Source organism: Capra hircus, chromosome 4 (genome assembly GCF_001704415.2).
Source record: "Capra hircus breed San Clemente chromosome 4, ASM170441v1, whole genome shotgun sequence".
Classification (NCBI taxonomy): Eukaryota; Metazoa; Chordata; class Mammalia; order Artiodactyla; family Bovidae; genus Capra; species Capra hircus.
This window is the reverse complement of record NC_030811.1, coordinates 66,708,377-66,729,692: the sequence shown is the minus strand read 5'-3', so window position 1 is coordinate 66,729,692 and position 21,316 is coordinate 66,708,377. Positions and strand designations below refer to the sequence as shown.

At 38.9% G+C, this 21,316-nt stretch overlaps 1 protein-coding gene across 4 annotated transcripts in view; it reads right to left on the bottom strand.

Moving 5' to 3' along the window:
* The window catches only part of MDFIC (MyoD family inhibitor domain containing), a 96,658-nt gene extending 76,056 nt beyond the window's left edge, over positions 1-20,602 (bottom strand). For 2 of the 4 annotated variants that reach the window (XM_018047180.1, XM_018047183.1), the window contains exons 1-2: positions 20,143-20,602; positions 19,672-19,860 (exon numbers count right to left, since the gene is read on the bottom strand). In XM_018047180.1, coding sequence (XP_017902669.1) covers positions 19,672-19,756 — 85 coding nt within the window. In that variant the 5' untranslated portion in view covers positions 19,757-19,860; positions 20,143-20,602. Of the gene's footprint in view, positions 1-19,671; positions 19,861-20,001; positions 20,055-20,142 lie in introns of those variants that run through there. The other 2 variants (XM_018047181.1, XM_018047182.1) reach the window with 2 other exon arrangements.

The window sequence follows — 21,316 nt, the reverse complement described above, 5'->3', positions numbered from 1 at the left end:
CAGGGACATGCTATGGATTTGCACAGCAAGGTGAAAAATCTGGACCTAATTTCAAAGTAAGATAAAAAAGTAACAGTAGCCATGGTAGATTTATGAACTGTCTAATCAAAGCCACATATAGGGGAAATGAACAAACGTATATACACCAGAGGTTCTCAATCCTGACAGTACTCTAACTCACTCAGGGGACTTCTTAAAAAATAGCTTCCTGGGCCTTATAACCTAAAATTCTACTTTAATTTGGGGGTGGGAGACCCAGGTGATTCAACTGTCCTTAAATCCTTAAGAGTCACTGGAGGACGGATGCATCTAACAGGGAGAACAGAGTAAGGGAAACTAAAAGAGAGACTGATGAAAGTTTTGTCAACTGGATAAGAAGATGGGAAAGGAGGTAACTGTGATAAAATAATTAGAGGATTCACAGACTGTCAAAGAAGATGATAGCTGGAGATGACTGTCTTAGGATGGATTTGACTGGGAAAACCCAGAGATCAGGAAAATAATTTATATTTGTATATGTATCTATGTATAACTGAATCACTCTGCTTTACAGCAGAAATTTGAAAAAGGAAATAGCAACCCACTCCAGTATTCTTGCCTGGAAAATTCCATGGACAGAGGAACATGGTGGGCTACAGTCCATAGGATCACAAAGAGTCAGCCACGACTGACCACATCGGCACAGCAGAAATTAACACAACATTATAAATCAACTATACTTTTAATATTTTTTTAAAAATAAAAATATATATTTGTATATAGTTTATATTTGGGCACTGTATTATGCAGTTGAATATACAATCAATTACAAAACACATCCCAACCTTCATGGACTGTAGCCCAACCAAGTCTAGTGGATGAGTTTAGTTTTGAACATCTGCAAGTCACAAAGTTATAGCTGAAACAGTTATCTTCCTAAACTTGACTGCTGAAGTCATTCAAATGAATAGGCTCACCAAAACTGTAAGTCTATGAAAAGAAGAGTATCAGGAGGGTTCTATACAATTAGAAAGGAATCAGAGAAGGAAGAAAAACTAGATGATGTCAAGCCATGGAAGCAAGGAAAGGAAAGAGATTCAAACAGAAGTTGTTAGTCAACTGTATTAACATTTCCAGTGGAAGGAAAAAAAAAAAGTTCTGCACATGCAGAAATTTCTCCTGTACCATGGGGATTTCACAATTGAAAAGTTCTGCCATAAAACACATTTCAACACATGAAAATAGATGGACACTCAGGAATAAGTCTAGAGGCTAAGATTTCTGAATTTAAAAAAATTGGGTCTTCAATGCTAAATATTTTTAGAAAGCAAAACCGTATTCAGATAGCAGTAAAATATAAATTAGAACCATACTAAACCAACATGTTCTAGATTTATGTAGCATTTACTCAGCATTATCCTAGGGAAAAATGTAACCTTCCTGAGATGTGTGTGTTCATTTCAATTAAAATCTTGACTTTTTTAAACAACTTCTGAAATCTTTCCACTGCTACAGTCAACCCAAGGCCTTTCTGAGATGATCAATAGCAAAGATTTTCCTAATAGCTCTACACAGGAACTCTCTCCTCAGCAGAGTCCTACATTCTTGCTGCAACTGTTATGTAGCTGACTGCCGCCAGGTGTCATGCTAGTAGGCTTGATTCAATTAGTAACTCTAATTGAAGCTGAATGAAATTAATTATATAATTTTGAGCTGTTCAAGTTTAATTCCATTAAAATTAATTCATGAAACCAGGGCATTATGAAGCAATGCTGACTAAAAGAAAATAGGTATGAATAAAGCCTCTAGACACACTTGACTCACATTTGAATCATGTCCAATATTCAAGTGCTAAACACAGACCCTCTCAACTCTCCATTGACTAAATGAAAATGTCATGTGGCTCGTACACACACAATTTTAGTAGTGACCCACTGCTAAGAAGAAAACAAAGCTCCTCCTGCTCTGAATATTTACTGAGACAGTTATCTTTTTCTTTTAAGTTTCCTTATCTGTGAAATTCTAGAATTACATGATCTCTAGAGTCCTTCTCCAGTTGAAAAAGAAAAGGAAAATTATCATTCTGCCTCATTACCTTCAAGAAATGATAACTTTGTAACTACTATTAAATTACAATCATCAGTTGCCTCCTTTGAAAACTAAATGGTCTCAGGCTTTTGCTAAGATCCTTAACACTCAGAACCAAAGCAAGACTCAGAAAAAACTCCAAATTTAAACTGACTCGCCAATTCTTCACTCATAAACTTCTGTGACTACTTGACTATTTTGTGTTTTTTTAACATATCTATTTTTATTTTATCAACACATCTTTAATATTTAATGAAATACAAATATGGCAGCCACATAAATAGTGTGCAGTTGTATCTAATATTGAATAAATGCACTGAGAGAGAATGAGATTTAACTGATTACTGCAAAATGGGCACCATGATGTCCAGCCACTCTTATTACAACTTTCAATAGGTTTGGGTCAGCCACTACTCATTAAGAGGAAAAATAGCAGTTTCTAATAATGGATTTCTGTTATCTGTTTACGTTGTCTGTCACTTCTGAAATACAGCAGCGAAAGCCATGGTCCTTGTTTAACTGATTCCTTTCAAGCTTTATGAAGGTTTGTAGGTGCAATTCAACTGCTATTTGGGCCTGAAAGATATGACAGGCCCACAAAGATTTGACAAAGAAATGTTTGATATGATGTCAAAGGCAATCAAATAATTTCAATGAAGCATAAAATCAATCTTTGTACAGGTTTCTGTATATACATCGTTTCCTCCCCAACTATATATATACAAGCACTCTTTCCAAACTTAGTAAATTTCTCTTAAAAGGGCATCTTCATCATGTCAATCATGCTGTTCTTCCAAGCCACTGGCTCTCTACTGTAGACCACGTTTAACATGAAGATGCACAAGTCCCAACTTTGGGGTCCCCATCTGGGTGATATGGAGAAAGGAGGGTGCCACCATCATATATGGCCAGATTTGAAGAGGACTGTTTCAGGTAAGCTCTTTGGTACTATAAAATTTAGAGAAAACTTAGAAAGTGTTAGTTGCTCAGCTGCGTCCAACTCTTCATGACTCCATGAACTTAGCCTTCCAGGCTCTTCAGTCCATGGAATTCTGCAGGCAAGAATACTGGACTGGTTTGCCAGAAGAGGGAATCCTTCTCCGGGGGAGCTTCCCAACCCAGAGATTGAACACAGGTCTCCTGAACTGCAGGCAGATCCTTTACCATCCAAGCCACCAGGGAAGCCATTCTGTACTGTAAAATTTAGAGAAAACTTAGAAAAGCCTATCAAATACTGAGATATAGGCCTTGCTTCTCATCCCCTTGTCACAGTATTCCAAGTTATCAGAAAATACAATTTTATCATATCACTAATATAGAGGGATTTAGTTCCATCCTTATGTTAGGACAACACTGAGAATACAAAACCTAAATTACTACACATAACACTAAACAGTCCTACTAATAGATGAACATTAAGAAGTATGTTTTAGATGTTAATACAAAAGTTGAAGACACTTTAAAAATATCACTAAAGCAAAGGACAGTCATATACCACTGGCATCTGCTGCCAAGAGGCTAGCTCCCACACATTCTCCTTTGCCCATGCCAAAGAGGGAAACACAGAAGAATCGGTGGATGAGGGGGAAAAGCTTGCTCCTTGATAATGAATCCTCTAGCTGGGGAGACCAAACACACACACAAAATAATCAAGCAACTACAAAACAGAAGAGAATGAAAACTGCCCTGGGTCCTAATTCTGAGTCAAAGACTGACCAGCTGTGTGTCTGGGGCTCAGCCTCATTCTCTTCATCCAGAAATAAGGGCATTGGGCTGGATGGCTGCAGAGATCTTTGCTGTCTGTTACTCTGACTCTGCACAAAGGCTAAATAATTGAGCCAAAACTTCATATACATACAAACTGTAGGGTGTTTAGAATGGAGAAGAGAAAAATCATAGAAAAATTCTGTAAAGCCCTGGGTTTGAATTAATTTTCAAAGAAAATGATGAGCATAAATTATGCCAAACAAAGGAAAAAGGTAAGAATTCTAAAGGATCAGTTTAAATATAATATGTCCTACTCAGAAATGACTATCTGACAGGATCAATACTCTATTTTTTATTATTTTTCTAAAGAAAGGCGTGAATGGTGAGAAGCAATCTCTCTCCAATCTTGATTATTCTGGCTAAAGTATATGAGATTCAGGTAAATAGAATTTCCATTTGATTTAAAATTTTATAATATTTTGCCTAGTTGGCACTATCTACATTTTAAAACTTGAGAGTTTTACTTATCTCAGACAGTTGGGGAATAAAATAACTTAATAGTGATTAACAAGAGAAAACAATCTAAATGTATAAAAGAGTACACTGGATAATAATATATGTAAAATATAATATATGCCATATTAACAACCATTCGGCTGATAGGTAGTTGTTAAATAAGTAAAAAAGAAGAAAATGCTTCCTTTCGTTGAAAGAATAAGTTAATGAATTTTATATTTACAGTATTAGCAATTTTCAAAGGACATTAACATGTTTTGTTTATTTCATCTTCAGAACCCATTAGCTAATTTCATATCTCTTCCAGGGTAGAAAGCCCATTGTAATGCTCAGCCTTTCTCCAAAATTCCAAGGAATGGTACCTCATAAGGGATCATATTCTACTCTTTGTCAGTCTGATTTAGTAGTAAATTGTTCTTTATTTTAAGCATAAATATGCCATCAAGTGATCTTTAACTACTTCTAGTTCTGCCCATTGTAGATAGAAATAGTAAACTCATATCTATAAGACAATCATTCAAACTATTCATGAGGGTTTTTTTTTTCATTAGTTTGTAGTTAAGCATATTTATTATCTGAACAGATACATGGTTTTAACAAATAAGAGTAAGAAAAGAATCTAGTAATGTTGTAATCTGTTTCCAGGATGAAATGAGCTTGTCAAAGTTACCTAATGAACTTTTAAAACATGTACAATACTGTTCACGCATCATCATTTTCCAAGAAAGAGACAATATTGTCTAAAAGTCCAGATATTTGAATCTTTCTTGATAAACAGAATCTGCCTGCCAATGCAGGATAGGCAGGAGACATGGGTTTGATTCCTGGGTCAGGAAGATCCCCTGGAGGAGGAAATGGCAACCACTCCAATACTCTTGCTTGGAAAATCCCATGGACAGAAGAGCCTGGAGGACTATAGTCTGACGTGCCGCAGACAGTCAGACAGCACTAAGCACGCATGCACAACTCAATGAATAAGAACAAATGATAAATAAAAAAGACTCAGGTTCTCAGGGACAGAAATACTATCCTTACACTGTACATTTTACTGGAAAAATGTTTAAGAGCACAGAATCTGAAATCAAGGGACCTGGGTCTACCACTAACTACATGGATCCTGGGCAATTTTCATAATCTTTGTCAGATTCTTTATCTTTAAAATGGTAATAACACCAGTCCCTATATCAGAAGGTAGATGTGGAAAGAAATGGAACCATGCCTGGAAAGTAGAATGTCTGGTATATAATAAGGGCTCATTCACACTTGCTGCTGCTGCTGCTGCTAAGTCACTTCAGTCGTGTCCAACTCCGTGTGACCCCATAGAGGGCCTCCTACCAGGCTCCTCTGTCCCTGCAATTCTCCAGGCAAGAACACGGGAGTGGGTTGCCATTTCCTTTTCCAATGCATGAAAGTGAAAAGTGAAAGTGAAATCACTCAGTTGTGTCCAACTCTTAGCGACCTCATGGACTGCAGCCTACCAGGCTCCTCTGTCCATGGGATTTTCCAGGCAAAAGTACTGGAGTGGGGTGCCATTGCTTGCTACTAATATTATATTAAGTGTCACTACAATAAGCACCTTTTTAAAACCCTAGGGAGGTGTTGAGGACAGTATCTATCTATTCAGTAATCACTACATAAAAACCAAGCTAGAAATCTGTTTACAGACTGAATATAAGGAAATCTATTTCTTCCTTTGAAAAGCTATATATATTTTTTTCCTTATGGACAATGAAAATGATATTAGAGAAAATGCTTTCTTTTTGCCTCACATTTGCAGATAAAATTGAATCATTGGGTTTGACTCTGCAGTTATACCAGTACATTTCAATTTTCCCTCAGGCTTGGATCTCCTAGTTTCCATGATTCTGTGTGTGTATATATATGTGTATTTTATATATTTATATATTATATATATATGTATTTTAAAGTACTTTTACAGGTTACCTTAAATATTCTCTTGAACTAGGCATAGGTAGGTATAAATACATAAACCAATCATCAAATCTACTTATATGTACTTGATATGTATATTTTATGGAAGACTAGTATAAATGATGGTGCTTGGCAGATATCCTTATAAAACTGTATAAAACTTAATCAGTATACAATTTATTTATTTCTTAAAGCAAGGAGTATTAGCAGCTTTCTTTATGCATAAAACTTGGGGCTGCTGCATGCTGATCTACTTCAATTAAATATTTTATTTTAACCTATGAGAGATTGCTTATAATCTATATAATATGTATATTCTTACTGCCATGCAATCTATATTCACATCTCCTTTATCTGTAAACAATTTCATTTTTACTCTTCCATTCAAATACCAACATTATTTCAGATTACCTATGTGTATTCTGGATTATGAAATCTTAAATAATCTGAAACTAAAATGTTTGGGAAAAGTAAAAAAAAATTTTTTTTTAATCTGGGTCTCTATTTCCCAGAGGCTACGACAATGTGGAAATCTACAAATATTTTACAAATGTAACCTTTAAAAACCAAAGATAAGGCAGCTTTCAGGAAGACCTGAGGCTCTGGAATTTCACTTCTTCACTGATCCAAATAAAGAAAAAAGAAAAAATAATCCCTTAAGCTTAATGACCTTTAAGAAACATTGCAAAACCTGCCTGCTTTGCCTGATGTTCTAAAACACATTAAAACTTCATTGTCCAAAACATTTTAAGATTAAAACCAAAGCATTTTTAGCAGATGAATGAGCATATTATTAAATTTCTTAGTTTTATATATATACAAAACTTATCATATAATCAGACACACTATTATTGAATTAATTAAATGCTTAAATCAATTTAATCAATTAATCGTTATTGCCATTATTTTGAAAAATAGTAAGACTTCTGGGCAAAAGCTAAATTCATTCCTTCAAAGGGCTTCTTATGCAGTTAGAAGCTTATGGTGTGTTTAGATTTGAAAGAATGAGAAAAATGACACTGACTCAACTAGTTTAGCTGGGGTGGGTAGAGAACAATAGGTTTTATACACAGCAAATCAGAGAACAATTTTAAAATTATATGAATACGCAATTGAATACAAATATGCAAATAGATAGGTGCAAACTGCAGCAATTGTGCAAATTAATATCTCAATAATCAGGGCTCTAAATAAATGAGGGGTAAGAAGAATTAGGCACTTTCCATCAAAAAAAAAAAAAATAGTGCAGATGTTGGAAAAACGCAAGCTGACACAGGGCACCGGGACACATGTCCTCAGTCATCTTACTCTCCTGCACCTTTTACATCAGAACCTAAAGTTCCTCATCCTAAAAATGTATTTTCAGGATAACTGACCCCAGACTCCTGCATCTTCAAATACAAGTTCAATAATGTTCTTCCTACCAGCAAATTCACCCATATTAAAGCCAAACATTCATAAGGCTCACAGAATTTTGAGTTACACAGGCTCATAAAGATCTCTTAACCCAACAGGATAACATAAATTCAGTTCAAAATATCAACATCCAGCATCCCATAATGAAGGCAAGGAGAGCAGGCATGAATAATTCCAGAGACAGGGAAACGGCCTCAGAAGATATAGCTTACTTCAAGTCAGGACTTCTTAAGTATTCAAAGACTTCCCCCAAATCGTCTAAAATTGACTTATAATTTCCACTGATTTATATAGTATTTTGTTCTTTGCCATCAAAGTCTAATCCTTCCTCCATGTGACAGAGCCTCCATATTCAATCTACTTTTATAAGCATGATAATCTTTTTCAGTTCAGTTCAGTCACTCAGTCGTGTCTGACTCTTTGCGATCACATGACTGCAGCATACCAGCCCTCCCTGTCCATCACCAACTCCCAGAGTTTACTCAAACTCATGTCCATTGAGTCGGTGATACCATCCAATCATCTCATCCTCTGTCATCCCCTTCTCCTCCCACCCTCAATCTTTCCCAGCATCAAGGTCTTTTCAAATGAGTCAGCTCTTTGCATCAGGTGGCTAAAGTACTGGAGTTTCAGCTTCAGTATCAGTCCTTCCAGTGAATATTCAGGACTCATTTCCTTTAGGATGGACTGGTTGGATCTCTTTGCAGTCCAAGGGACTCTCAAGAATCTTCTCCAACACCACAGTTCAAAAGCATCAATTGTTTGGCACTCAGCTTTCTTTATAGTCCAACTCTCACATCCACACATGACTACTGGAAAAACCACAGCCTTGACTAGACCTTTGTTGACAAAGTAATGTCTCGGCTTTTTTTTTTTTTTTTTTTTAATTTTTTTTTTTTTAATTTTAAAATCTTTAATTCTTACATGCGTTCCCAAACATGAACCCCCCTCCCACCTCCCTCCCCACAACATTTCTCTGGGTCATCCCCATGCACCAGCCCCAAGCATGCTGCACCCTACGTCAGACATGGACTGGCGATTCAATTCTTACATGACAGTATACATGTTAGAATTCCCATTCTCCCAAATCATCCCACCCTCTCCCTCTAGGTTGGTCATAACTTTTCCTCCAAGGAGTAAGTGTCTTTTAATTTCATGGCTGCAGTCACCACCTTTTTACTCTTTTTACTTTTTAATCTTTTTACTCTTATCTAAAAAGTTATCCTGAAAGAATTTGCCTTAATGACTGCTGAAATCCAGAGACACTTCATCTAGAGTAGTTCCCCTACTTAGCAATTAACTCTGTTATAAAAGAAATTGAAGACTTTACCTTCTTCCCCTTTTTAAAAAATAAGGTTATACACCCATCTTTAGTGTTTTAGCATCATCATTATTCTAAGTGCCATAGTTTTTAAAACTTTTCTGTTACCTCTCAGTTATACCAACAGATTTTATCACGAACATTCTAACCCAAGCTCTCTGGTTAAGGTATGAACTCATATTGAGCACTATTTACAAAAATGAAGGCCAACAGAAGTCAAAACTGAACCAAAGAAGTTCTTTAATCTGTAAAGGCATTTCTAAGCTATGATTTGAGTCTGATCTTGAAATAAATAAGTGAAAGAGGATGGAGAAGAGCATTACAAATAGCGGTAAAGCCACAAATATGACAATAATGAGAGACTCTGCAGTATATTGAAATTGATTTCTTAGACTTCAGAATGATGGATATGAATTAGAAGTTGGGAGATGCTTCCTCTCTGGTAATTCTCCTAAAGGAGAAAACCAGAAACCTCTTATTTAATTCAGCAATACATCCTCTGGTCTTGTGGAAAATTTCTTTGGGGCACTCCTACTAGGAATTCTTTAAAACCACCAACCCAATCTGGCTTTACAATTTCTGCAATCTCCTTAACTTCCAGTTTTAGTCACCTCCAGGAGGATAACTTATAGATCCATTATCTTCACCCCACTTCCTATCTTTACCTGTAGATTTGAAGTTCTACCTCTACACCAATATACCTTTAGCAATTCAGACTTAACATTTCCACTTTTCTTCTGTCCCTGCCTGTTTCTCCAACTGTAGCTTGTACATTGGTCAGTGGTATTCACAGAATCACTGTCAGTTCTCTATTTTCTCCTTATTGTCCCTTTCCCAACAATCAATTGCTAGAACCTGCTAGTAAGTTATAGCTCTCAATTTCTCTTAAATCTATACTTTCTTGCCTATATCCACCACCAGGGCCTATCCTCATTTTCTCTTCCAAATAGAAATCCTTTTCTAAAATAAAGATTGAATATTTTACTCCTTGGCTCAGTTTCAGTTCAGTTCAGTTGCTCAGTTGTGTCTGACTCATGCAACCCCATGAATTGCAGCACGTCAGGGCTCCCTGTCCATCACCAACTCCCAGAATTCACTCAAACTCATGTCCATCGAGTCGGTGATGCCATCCAGCCATCTCATCCTCTGTTGTCCCCTTCTCCTCCTGCCCACAATCCCTCCCAGCATCAGGGTCTTTTCCAATGAGTCAACTCTTCACATGAGGTGGCCAAAGTATTGGAGTTTCAGCTTTAGAACACCCAGGACTGGTCTCCTTTAGGATGGACTGGTTGGATATCCTTGCAGTCCAAGGGACTCTCAAGAGTCTTCTCCAACACCACAGTTCAAAAGCATCAATTCTTCAGCGCTCAGCTTTCTTCACAGTCCAACTCTCACATCCATACATGGCCACTGGAAAAACCATGGCCTTGACTGGATGGACCTTTGGCTCAGTAAGAATTAAATTCATTTTGCATATGGGTGAAAACCTGACAGAGTTATTTTAACATTGTACATATATTAATGTTGCAAATTCCTACACCTTTCCCATGTTCAATAATTTCAGCTTGTATCTCAGTAAGAAATAGAGAATAAAATCTCAGAAAATCATCCTGAAGTCCTGCATGCTGCTTGGGTGATGTGACGTGAAAAGTAAGAACAAAGTAGGTCTATATGCATAAAGACCCAGAAGATTAAAGGCTGATTCACCATGAAAAAAGCAGGTGAACTGGTTCTATGAGTAGAGAAAGTAAGGAGAGGAAACTGGTTCCCTTGTCCTCTGCCATCTGCCTTCAGGGGGTGTGTCACCTGCCCAACCACAAGGTGCCTCATTTTTAGTGCTCAACTCTGCACAGTCCAAACCAAAAAGACTTACAAACTGTGTCTTCTTCAGCTCGGATCACTCACAGCCTAATTCAGACAAGACTGACCCTTTGCTATCCTGCGATTCTCTTAACCTCCAGAAGCTCCAGAACTGAGCCGGTCGCCCTACAACTGGCTGTAAACTAATCTGTCACAGGGCTCTCGTCGTTATCTTGAACTGACAATCAGACAAGGGATTTGGTGCACAGACACACCTCATCCTCTCTCTCACTTAGCTCACAAGTTCTGTCTGGGCACAACGTGTGTTACACGTTTTCAATTGTCACAGGCAGGCACAAAGGAAATAGTTGTTCATAAGTTTCCCAGTTTAAATATGTTGATATATTTGGTAAGATATATTGTGCTAGCAAGAAAATGTATTTCAGACTTTATTCCTGAAACCATACTTAAAAATCAGGCATAAAAGCACATGCATATGAATCATCTTACTTCAGATCATGTGGGTGTGAATCTGAAAACAGAAGTGGACTGCAAGCAGAAACCACAAATGAAATTAATGTTAAAATAACTCTTTTCATAGTTCCTGCTTAGTGAACTCTAAGCAACTAGAGTCTATAAAATACAACTCAATTTCCAAAAGTTACAGTAGAAACCTTAGCTCCTTCAGGATGTGTAGGCTAACATAAAAAGAAAATACTAAAAGCTTAAGAAACTTCAGTGTTAATGGCAAGAGAGAGGGGAGGGGGCAAAAAATGAGAGAGAAAAAGGTTATGAGAGAGAATCATCCAAAACACAGGACTGATCAAGACAGTAGGAAGGGCTGCAGCAAAATTCAACTACGTAAACATCTAGACTCTACCCAGTGCAGAATCAATCTCCCCTTAATAAAACCTGAATAAAGACTTTTAGGAATAGAAACATAAAAATCATATCCCATGCCTTTATAGGGTGGAATACTTAAATTAACTCAGAAAAACAATTTGGTTGAATTGTTTCCCTCTTCTGTTTGCTGTTGTTCTAACTAATTTTCCACTTGCAAATGGCCTCTTAGATTGTGGCAATTAATGTTTCCTTTTCCCCCAAATCTTTTATTACAAAAATATAATGCTAGTAAAGTAATTGCACACTGTTATTAGACCTTTCCATGAAATCAACCCAACATGATCCAGGAAACAAGGTTCAAAGAAACAGGAAAGGCTCTTACACACCCAAAAATTCCACAGATTCCCCACTAGCCCTGTAAAGGTCACTCAATTATATATGTTAAATCCTTGTATGTGAACTGACCGAACAAGGACAACAGGCATGACTCTTGCTGACCAGAACTCATAGCCTGTTAATTGTACTTCTGGTCTCTCCAGCTCCCCATATAGCCTGGAGCACAAGACCAGTTAGTACAAACACACTCTTCCCACACACGCCTGATACTCCTCCCTTGCCCCCTCTCCCACTGCTTTCATTCTGCCAGTCTCCAACCCTAAGCCAAATCCAAAAATCCATTCTATCTGCTTCTGTTCCCAAGGTCCCAAACGCTTCTTGCTGAGAAAGGCAATCAACCATGCTGACCGTGTCCACTAAAAATTCATGCCATTCATTCTTTGTTAAGCTCTCAGTGTTACTGAGCAATCCTTTTGTTCGCCCCAGATGGACTCCCTCTTGAATCCTTCCCAATCCTTTCCACACATCTCAAATTTCTTGACTCATCCTAACCCCAACTTGCTCTCAGCAAATGTTACATCTATTTTTCTGAGAACATTGAGGCCTTCAATAATCTCTTACTCATATGAAATTTTCTCTAGATGATCACTCATCCTTGTCTCCTATCCCCATCTCAAAGGGGAACATTCCCAACTTTCCAAGACTAGTCTTATCATCTCCTTCCTTCCCAGGATTTTACTCTTTCAATTACAAACACCCACTGCACCGCGGTCCCACCCCAGGCTCTTTCATCTTTTTTCTTTCTATCCCGTGGCTTTCTTTCCATTAGTGTGTGATGGACATGCTCAAAATTCCCCATCCAAAAGCAGCCCTCTCTACATCCTGCTTCTAACAAACTACAGCTCTTCTCATCTTCCATGGCCCCTAAATATCTAACATTTCTGTGACCAATCCTATAAACTCACTCTCTGTATTCTTTTCCTTCTTCTCTCAAAAGGGTAGCCATCCCCCTAAATCTGGTCCTCAAATACCCTCTCTCACTCTTGTGCCCATCCACCAGCTACTTGGTGGTAAACTCTAAGTCTGTAAGCCTGACCCTCACCACTCTCCTAGTGACAGATTCTCTTTTTCAGTGGCCTACTGGCGATCCTGGCTTAGCATGGAACCAACATGATCAAAAAAAGACTCAACTCCTCCTATGTTTCCACTCAGGTCACAAAGCAAACCTATGAATTACCTTTAATTTCTATCTTTCCACCACCTCCCATATTAAGTATTTTGCCCAACCACATAAACGCCATTGAACAAAATTGGACACTGTGCCTAGTTTTAGGAGATTCAATAATGAGTAAGTAAAAATCAATGCCCTCAACATTCTCTCACAGCAAGGTAGAGCACTGTCGTACTTTCACTATTGTTCTTAAATCCATAGTCTCAATTCCACTCCCACTGGTCCTCCTCTCATCTTTTGTTAGGCTATTGTAGACTCTTTCCGCAGAGTCATGACCTGCACTCTTGTGTCTCCATTCAAAATCATCCTCTGAACTGCCACCAGATTTATTTTCTAAAAACACCAATTTGTTCCTATCCTTACCCTTACCAAGAACTTTCAATAGCTCACTACTGCCTACAGAAAGGATATACAAATTCCTCTCAGGAGAATCAAGGACCTCCTCAAAATTATTTTAACTTATCTTTACATCTTTACCTTATTTTCAACTCCTTAATAGAGCTCAAACAATGCTCTTAGTGAAGTCCTCCACATTTTGTAACAGACCTTGCTCTTCATATTTATCTCCACAAACCTTGTGGAGTTTGACCATGATTCTTGGTCCAACTCAAGTCATAAGTTTTGAGTTTTCCAAATGCCCCAGATAGAGATGCTACCTCTCTCCCATGTTGTTTGCCATCATTTTCTTTGTGTGTCTCTATAGCATCTTTCCATCTTCTTTATAAGTATGTGTAAATGTATTTCTCCAATATACTGCAAGCCCCATATTTCATTCATCAATATTTTTCTCTCTGTATCTGTCACAAAGCATCATCTCTATTTATATATATTGTGTATGTATATATATATATATATAAATATATATAAATAAAACAGAACATTCACAGAGCACCTGAGTAAGGCAGAAATAAACAATGTGAGGACAAACAGAAAGGGTATGGCAGGGAAGAAAATTGCTATGAAATTACCCTGAATTACAAACACAACGTATATTAATAAATGCTTTCCCTATTCCTATCCTCCATCCTGACCCCCAAACTATTTCTATTCTTTGCCATTTGCTGCCATGACTCACACTTGTTCTGGACAGCAACCAAGCCCTCCATTTAACCCAATCATTTATTCCACAAATATGTACTAGAACCTACTTCAAAGTCAACAGTGCTCCCTGCCTATCTCAAGATTTTGTGCCATCATCTCCTTCCTTAACACAGTCCCATCCAGCTCAGTTCATCCTGCAGTGTCCCTTAGAACTTTATTTGCAGTTCTCAGCTCAAACAATTTAAGCTCTCCAAACATTTTCTTAAATTTATAGTCATAATCATTTAACCACTTCCTTCCTCCCTCCCTTCTTAGGTTTCTCCCAGTTACTCCTTCTCTTCTGCATTTGATTTCCTTTTCTTAGCAGAGGGAACACGACTATGTCAAGCTGATAAGGCTTGCATTTCTCTAAACTTACAAAATGAACATTAGTTTTTTTAAGTGAAAAAGGATTTGGAGCATAAGGTCTACAGTGCTTGAAATGCCCCCAAATCCTCTTCCAGATCTAGACAAGGTTTCTTATAGTTTTCCAGTTAAGCCTATTCTCTAAAGCACCTGTACTGAGAATGTTTCACTTACCTTTTTCTTAATTACCTGTATGTGGTTGCCAGTATCATTAAGAGTATGTTCTCTATAATAACATTTAATAAAATTTTCAACCATATTATTGAGATTATTGAGCTAAACATAATTTATCATTCTGTTTCTATGAGAAAGGATAATCCAGATTTCAAAAATCCAACTTACAAGTGAATACAGATCATGTGAAAATTAGGGACTTCTTTCCTTATTATTCCATAAAAACGCTGAAATCCCTAGAGAGAAGTCCAGGATGACGGGACAAAGATATCTACTGAGGCAGTAGAACAAAGTATTAAAAGATCTATTTTTATCTCATTCTTTTCAATGTGTATTTATATATTTATTTTCTAATATTCACATATATTTGTACAATAGTATACATAATCTTGACAGGAAACTTTTTTGAGGATTAAGACTCAGGCCTCAGTTCAGCTCAGTTCACTAATTGGGATATGGGATAAAAATGCTGGCGAGCTCTAAGAGACAGTACACATGAAGTGATATGATTTAAAGTTTGGAACTTGTGACGTTCTCAAGATTTTTTTTAAGGCTTTCTATAAAAAACAAAAAGACTTTTTAAAAATCAAAAGCCTGTAAAAACAATGATTCTCAACTAGAGATAAAGAGCACCTGGAGATTGTCAAAAATGCAGATTCTTGAGTCTTACTCTCCAGATTCTGATTCTGTAAGTCTAGAGTGGAGCCAAAGATGTCGGTAGCCTTGAGAGACTAGAATAGCATCTCAACACAATCGTTATTCCAGGCCAGATAATCCTTTGTTGTGAGGGGCTACCATATTGTGTGCATTGTATACAGTGTTCTCCCTGGCCTCTACCCACTGCATCCCAGGAGCACCCACCTGCCATACCAAACATGTTTCCAGAAGTTACCAAATGTCTCCCGCAAGGCACTTCGTCCCTGATTGAGGACCAAAGCCAGAAGGTGCCCAAAGATGACATACTCTGAGAAATGCCATTCTTAAAGGATAAAACGATATGGTAAAAGTCAAAGAATATGGATATTACGAGCATATGTGGTATAAATTGAAATAAACAGGCTTCCCATAAAGGAAATCTGATTAGCCACTATAAATTCCTGACAAGTCAGCTAAGCTTCTAAGTCAAAGCTCTTCTTATGTAATTTCAACTTGAAGATTTTCTCCCTAGCTTCTATTTTAAATTATTTTTAATTAACTTTACTGGCATTTTGCATCCTGCTATGAAAAGTCCGCCTAATAGTCTCAGAGGACTCTCCCAAGAGAGAAGAGTGCATTAAATCACACATTATCACATTAAAGAATATTCCAGCACACAGTCCAGCAGTCTAAATCTTGGCAAATGCAATGGGGGAGGGAGGGGGGATTCAAGGACCAGAACAGACAAAGTGATTCACAGTATCCAAAGCTGATTATTTTCAATTCACCCATCTGTAGGAAAAAAGTTCTACTGATTGTCTACTTTAACCCACATTTATCATAATGACATATATTTTACAATTTATGTTTCTATCCTGGATTCTACTGACTATGTATGAGACCCTGGACAAGTCACTTAAGTTCTTTGGACATCCCTTCTAGAAAGTGAGTCAAATAGACTAAGTTATTTCTAAAGATCCTTCTAGTTACAAGTAGCAAACATGGAAGCATTTAATTAAAAGGCTCTTTTAACCATGGAGAAGGAAATGGCAACCCACTCCAGTTCTCTTGCCTGGAGAATCCCATGGATGGAGGAGCCTGGTGGGCTACAGTCCATGAGGTCGCACTGGACACGACTGAGCGACTTCCTTTTAACCATATGGATTCTAATAACTGTGCACAAAAAAGCAAATGCCTACCAAGGTTGATAGCACAATGAATTTTAAGATGCTTGACCCAAAAAAGAAAAAAATGACAATTAGATGAACCATGCTTACAAGATCCATTCTCTTTTAAAACAAAAAGAAGTTTAGCGCAAACTACCCTTCACGCGTGAGAAGATCAATCAAGTCAGTCTTTCAGAAGTTCACCATAAATAGGGAAATAGTTTTAAATCACATTTAAAACTATTTAAATTTAAATAGGTTTAAATTTACTTTCTAGTTTCCGTAACAGAAATCACAAATCAGCTGCTTTGGAGCCATTTCCAGCCTGCAGGTGTGGTTGTTTTGTTTGGCCTGGACAAAAATTGGATTTAATTAGCTGCCAACTTTTAAAAGGGAGTGATGATACATAAAAATCCATATTTCCAGTATCTCTTGAAATACTGGAAGATATTAAACCCAAGTGGCAATAGTGAGCTGGACTGAGAAGCGCTGCCTCCTGGGCCCAGAGCTCTCCAGGGGTCCTCAGTCCCCACTGCTCCCTATCTTCCCACACCCATCCCGGTTCCTTCTGACAGCAGGGGCATATGAGCTTATATCCTTGTCTGTAACAATTTTCAAAATGCACAAATAAGATTTTTAATGCTTTCAGAGCAACAAAACTGTGCTTGGAGAAGAATCACAGCCAAAGGGGAGAAGTTGTCAAGAGAGAGACCTTGCTCTCAACATGAAAACCTTGCATAACTATCAATATGAATGCTGATAAGCAGAATGTGCTGCACTGTAGGCACTTAACCACCTGAAAAAATGCAGAAAGAAATCCTAGATTTGATGGGGAGTTCAGACTACAGACCCCCCAAATTTATTTTCAACTTTAACTTTTTATGCCTTCAGTTAGTAGTACACATAGCTCCTCACAACACAGCAATACATGAACAGGTTTTATGTCTTTACATACACACACACATATATATATGCAAATGCATATTAACATACCCATATATGCATATGTATATTAACACACATATATATTTAATTTTGTTTGCAGGGGAAGACTTGATTTCATCCTTCTCCTTCATGAAAAGGCATTTTCTACTAACTTTCATAGAACATTCCATTTTTCTCACTGATTTTAATACATAAAGCTTTAAAATTAGGTTTCTATTAACTAAGCAGCCATATCTTACCAGAGTATTATTCAATTATTCTTCTGAAAAGATGATCAAGATTCCAAGGACAGAAGGACGAGGATGAAAGAACTCGAGAAAGAGTTTAGAGAAGTGTGGCCTGCAGGCAAAGTTTCTTCACTAGCATCTTTACCAACAAAACCACCCTAACCATGGCAGCTTCATACAATTTTCTCCCTGCCCACCTGATCCAAAACTTTTTTCCTCCAGTTTATGAGATCTGCTTGTTTGAGATACAACCTTTTAAGAAGATTCTGAAGATTTTCTTTTGTAAAAAACTTAACTTTATATTACATTCACAATTAAATTGATGCCTATTTAAAGGATGTGGCAAGTCAAAGTAGACTTATATAAAAACCCAAACAAAAATGCTGCTGAGGCTGAGTCAATTTCAGGTAAAAAATAATCCAAGAGTTTCCACACTGATAATGTGTTACATGCAGTCCACAGTTTTCTTCAGAACATTCTAGAGGGTGGCTTCCTAAAAACATATCATGCAATACCTTACATCATTACATCTGCACAGATGGATTAGGTATCACTGCAACTCCTACTGACTTTAAAATGTATATTTTTAAAGTTGGACATTGCAGATATCGTTAGTTCTAAGTCAATTGTTTTTCTAGTGTGTTTGAGCTTGATTTTTGACATAAGCATTTGTTAACACTAGTGATTAACAGCTCAAGTGTGAACCTGAACAACCCATCAAGGAGCCCATATGACTACTGAGGACATGCCTAATGACAAGAAAACAATTGCCTTGGCAATATAATGTGCAGAACATGGGCTGCTTCTGGGAAAACATGTTTATCATTCTAGTTCTGATTTTCTCTATTTAGAAAAAATGACTCACTGTTTAGAAGCAAAAAAACAACGATAAACATAATTCAATTTAACAGCCTTTGAATGCCAGGACATTTTAATTTAGCCATGGATGTTTTCTGCTTTTACCTAATGTGGGTTCAACATTAACTTCTCTTCCACTTTTTACTGCTTTAACAAAAAGAATCCCAAGAAGCTCATGACATTATTCTTAAGGCTGGGGGGCTGGGAGGGTATCAGGTTTGAAATCAAGATTTAAAAATAGGTTTCTGAACCTTGGAAAATTATTTAGTTTATATGAGTCAGAACCCTTTAAAACAGAGTCACACTAAGAGGAAGATACATAGGATTAAGATCCTTTCTCTCTGTGGCCAACATGAAGTATGTTACCTTCAAGAGAAGATCCTGTCTGACTTGTGTATAAGCTTCTTGTGGAAGTTCCCCAGGAACAGGAGTACTTTTTTTTTTTTTTTACAGACTGTATTTGTTTATAACTTGGATGAACACAAAGAGCTAATTCATTCTTGGAAAACATTTCTTTTGAAGCCTGTTTATTTCAAAACAAAAACAGTTATTGAAAGCATATGCATGAGCCATTCCAAAGCAATTGGTCACAGAAACCTGGATTATCAAAGCTGCAGAGGAGCCCACAAGAAATAGAAAGATGAAGGGAGAGTGCAGGTTTCTCAAAAAGCAGCGGCAGTCCTGGATCTGCTGAAGACACAGAACTTAAGTGGTGGGGAAGCGCTTCGGAGCCCACACTGTTGGGTCTTGGGCCCTGAAATGCATATGTTTAAGAAAGTAGTGATCCTGTACACATCCAGTTTCTCGGCAGCCAAAGAAGGGGGAGTGGAGAGATCAGCGGATCCCGCCCTCTTATCCGGTTGTTGATCTGAGGCTGCGATCCCGGAGAACTTGATTGAATAATGCTAACTATGCAAAAGTTCACTACGACGAGGTAGGCTCAGTCCTTGCACCAATTCCCCACACACAGATTCCAAGCGGTAAATGTGCGAACACATTTTAAAATGCAACAGTGACAAAGGAGCTTGCAAACTTGCAAGCGGCACTCACCCTGGGCTGGGGCGCCCAGCCGGCCACCGCCAGCCTCAGCCCCGCGCTGGGGCCCGGGAGCCAGGGCTTCGCCCGCGCCGGACATGGGCCGCTCCACTGAGCCCTCGCCGCGCCTTCGCCTAGCTCGCCGCCTTTCGGGGTCGATGCACCAGGGGCTGGGAGGTGTTGGGTGCTGGGAACTGAATGCTTCTGGCGAGGATTGGAAAAAAAAAAAATGTTTTGAGAGAAGAGCACACCACCCCTGCGGGACATTCCCTCCCCCTCTGCTTCCCTTCCCCAAACCCCACCCCGGGGAAGTTTTGATTTGAAACCCGGGAGGAAAACTGTTACCCAGCAAGTTGACAGCAGTGAGTCCTAGCAGACAGAAGGGGGGCACTCAAGGGGGAGGCGCTGGAAGGGAGATCTGATTTGGGAGCAGCTCGGGGAGGGGATCAGACCCCTCCTCCTCCCGCCAAGAGCATCGCCACCTACCTCGGCATCCCCCCAACACACTCAAAGCCCTTTCCTCCTCCTCCTCCTCCTCTTCCGCCTCGGAAAGTTAGCGAGGCTCCGGCAGGGGCCGCAGGTCGCGGTGGCTTGACGGCAGGCAGCCGCCTCTGGGTGTCCCTCCCAGCCTCCGTCCCGCTCAGCAGACACCTCAGTGGCGGCAACGGCAGCAGCCGCTCCTCTGACTCCGTGCTCTCCGCCCCCTCTTTACAGTCAGCTCATCCCGGCCGGTTCCCCTCCGAGGGGACTCTTCCCCTTTGCCTCTCTTTCCCCCTTCCACCACTCCTGCACTCCAGAAACACTTCTCGCTCTGTGGCGCCTTTTCATCATATCCGGATCAGAGAGGCCTTGAACTCTTGGCTCTCTGCCCCGAGGCTGGGGGCGGTGCGACCCAGGCTCGGCCTCTGGGTGCCTCGCGCCTGGCTCTGTCTGGGTCAGGAGGCCAAAGCCCTACAGGGTTGGCGCTGGGCGGGGTGGGGTGGGAGTGTCTTCCCGGGGGAAGGAGGGAGTTGGCTATTCCCTGGCTGCCCAAGAGTGCCCCCCACTCAGAGAGTCACCTCATCCCTCTCCCCACTCCAGACCCAGACCCACTGACATTATGGGAATGCCTTGAAGGAAGTAGAAGCCTTCAGGGTGGACAATGCCAAATGAAAAAGTATCACTTTCCTGATAGAATACAGAAAGAGCAGTTTTGAAACCCTGACCCCTAGCAGAGCGGTTAATCTCTTCATCTCTGGCTCTGAAGAAGTCTTTATTCTGTTTTTCAGTTCTTTGTTTATGTTGGTCAAACAGGATCCCAGACAGGAAAAACCTGTTGCAGCTGCAAGAAGACTCAAGAGGCATCCAGGAAAAGGGTGACACCCTTGAGGATGCTCTGGCCCTGGTCTCAAACCGCAGCTATATCAGGGCAAGTATCTCCTCCACAGATGACTTCTGTGGGGAGATAAATTTGTGGTCAGAAGTAAAAAGCTGACAACTCTCCATTTATAAAGAAGATGTTCTGATTGCAGTTTAATCTGATGAGCCAAGAATAACATCTATAAAATAATTTGCAGATACAGTGTACTTCAGATAACTATTGCTCTTTATTCGTCGAGAGTGAAATGCAAAATTTGTAGACAGCTAGAATAAATTCATTCCCTAACTCTTTAGGACAAGA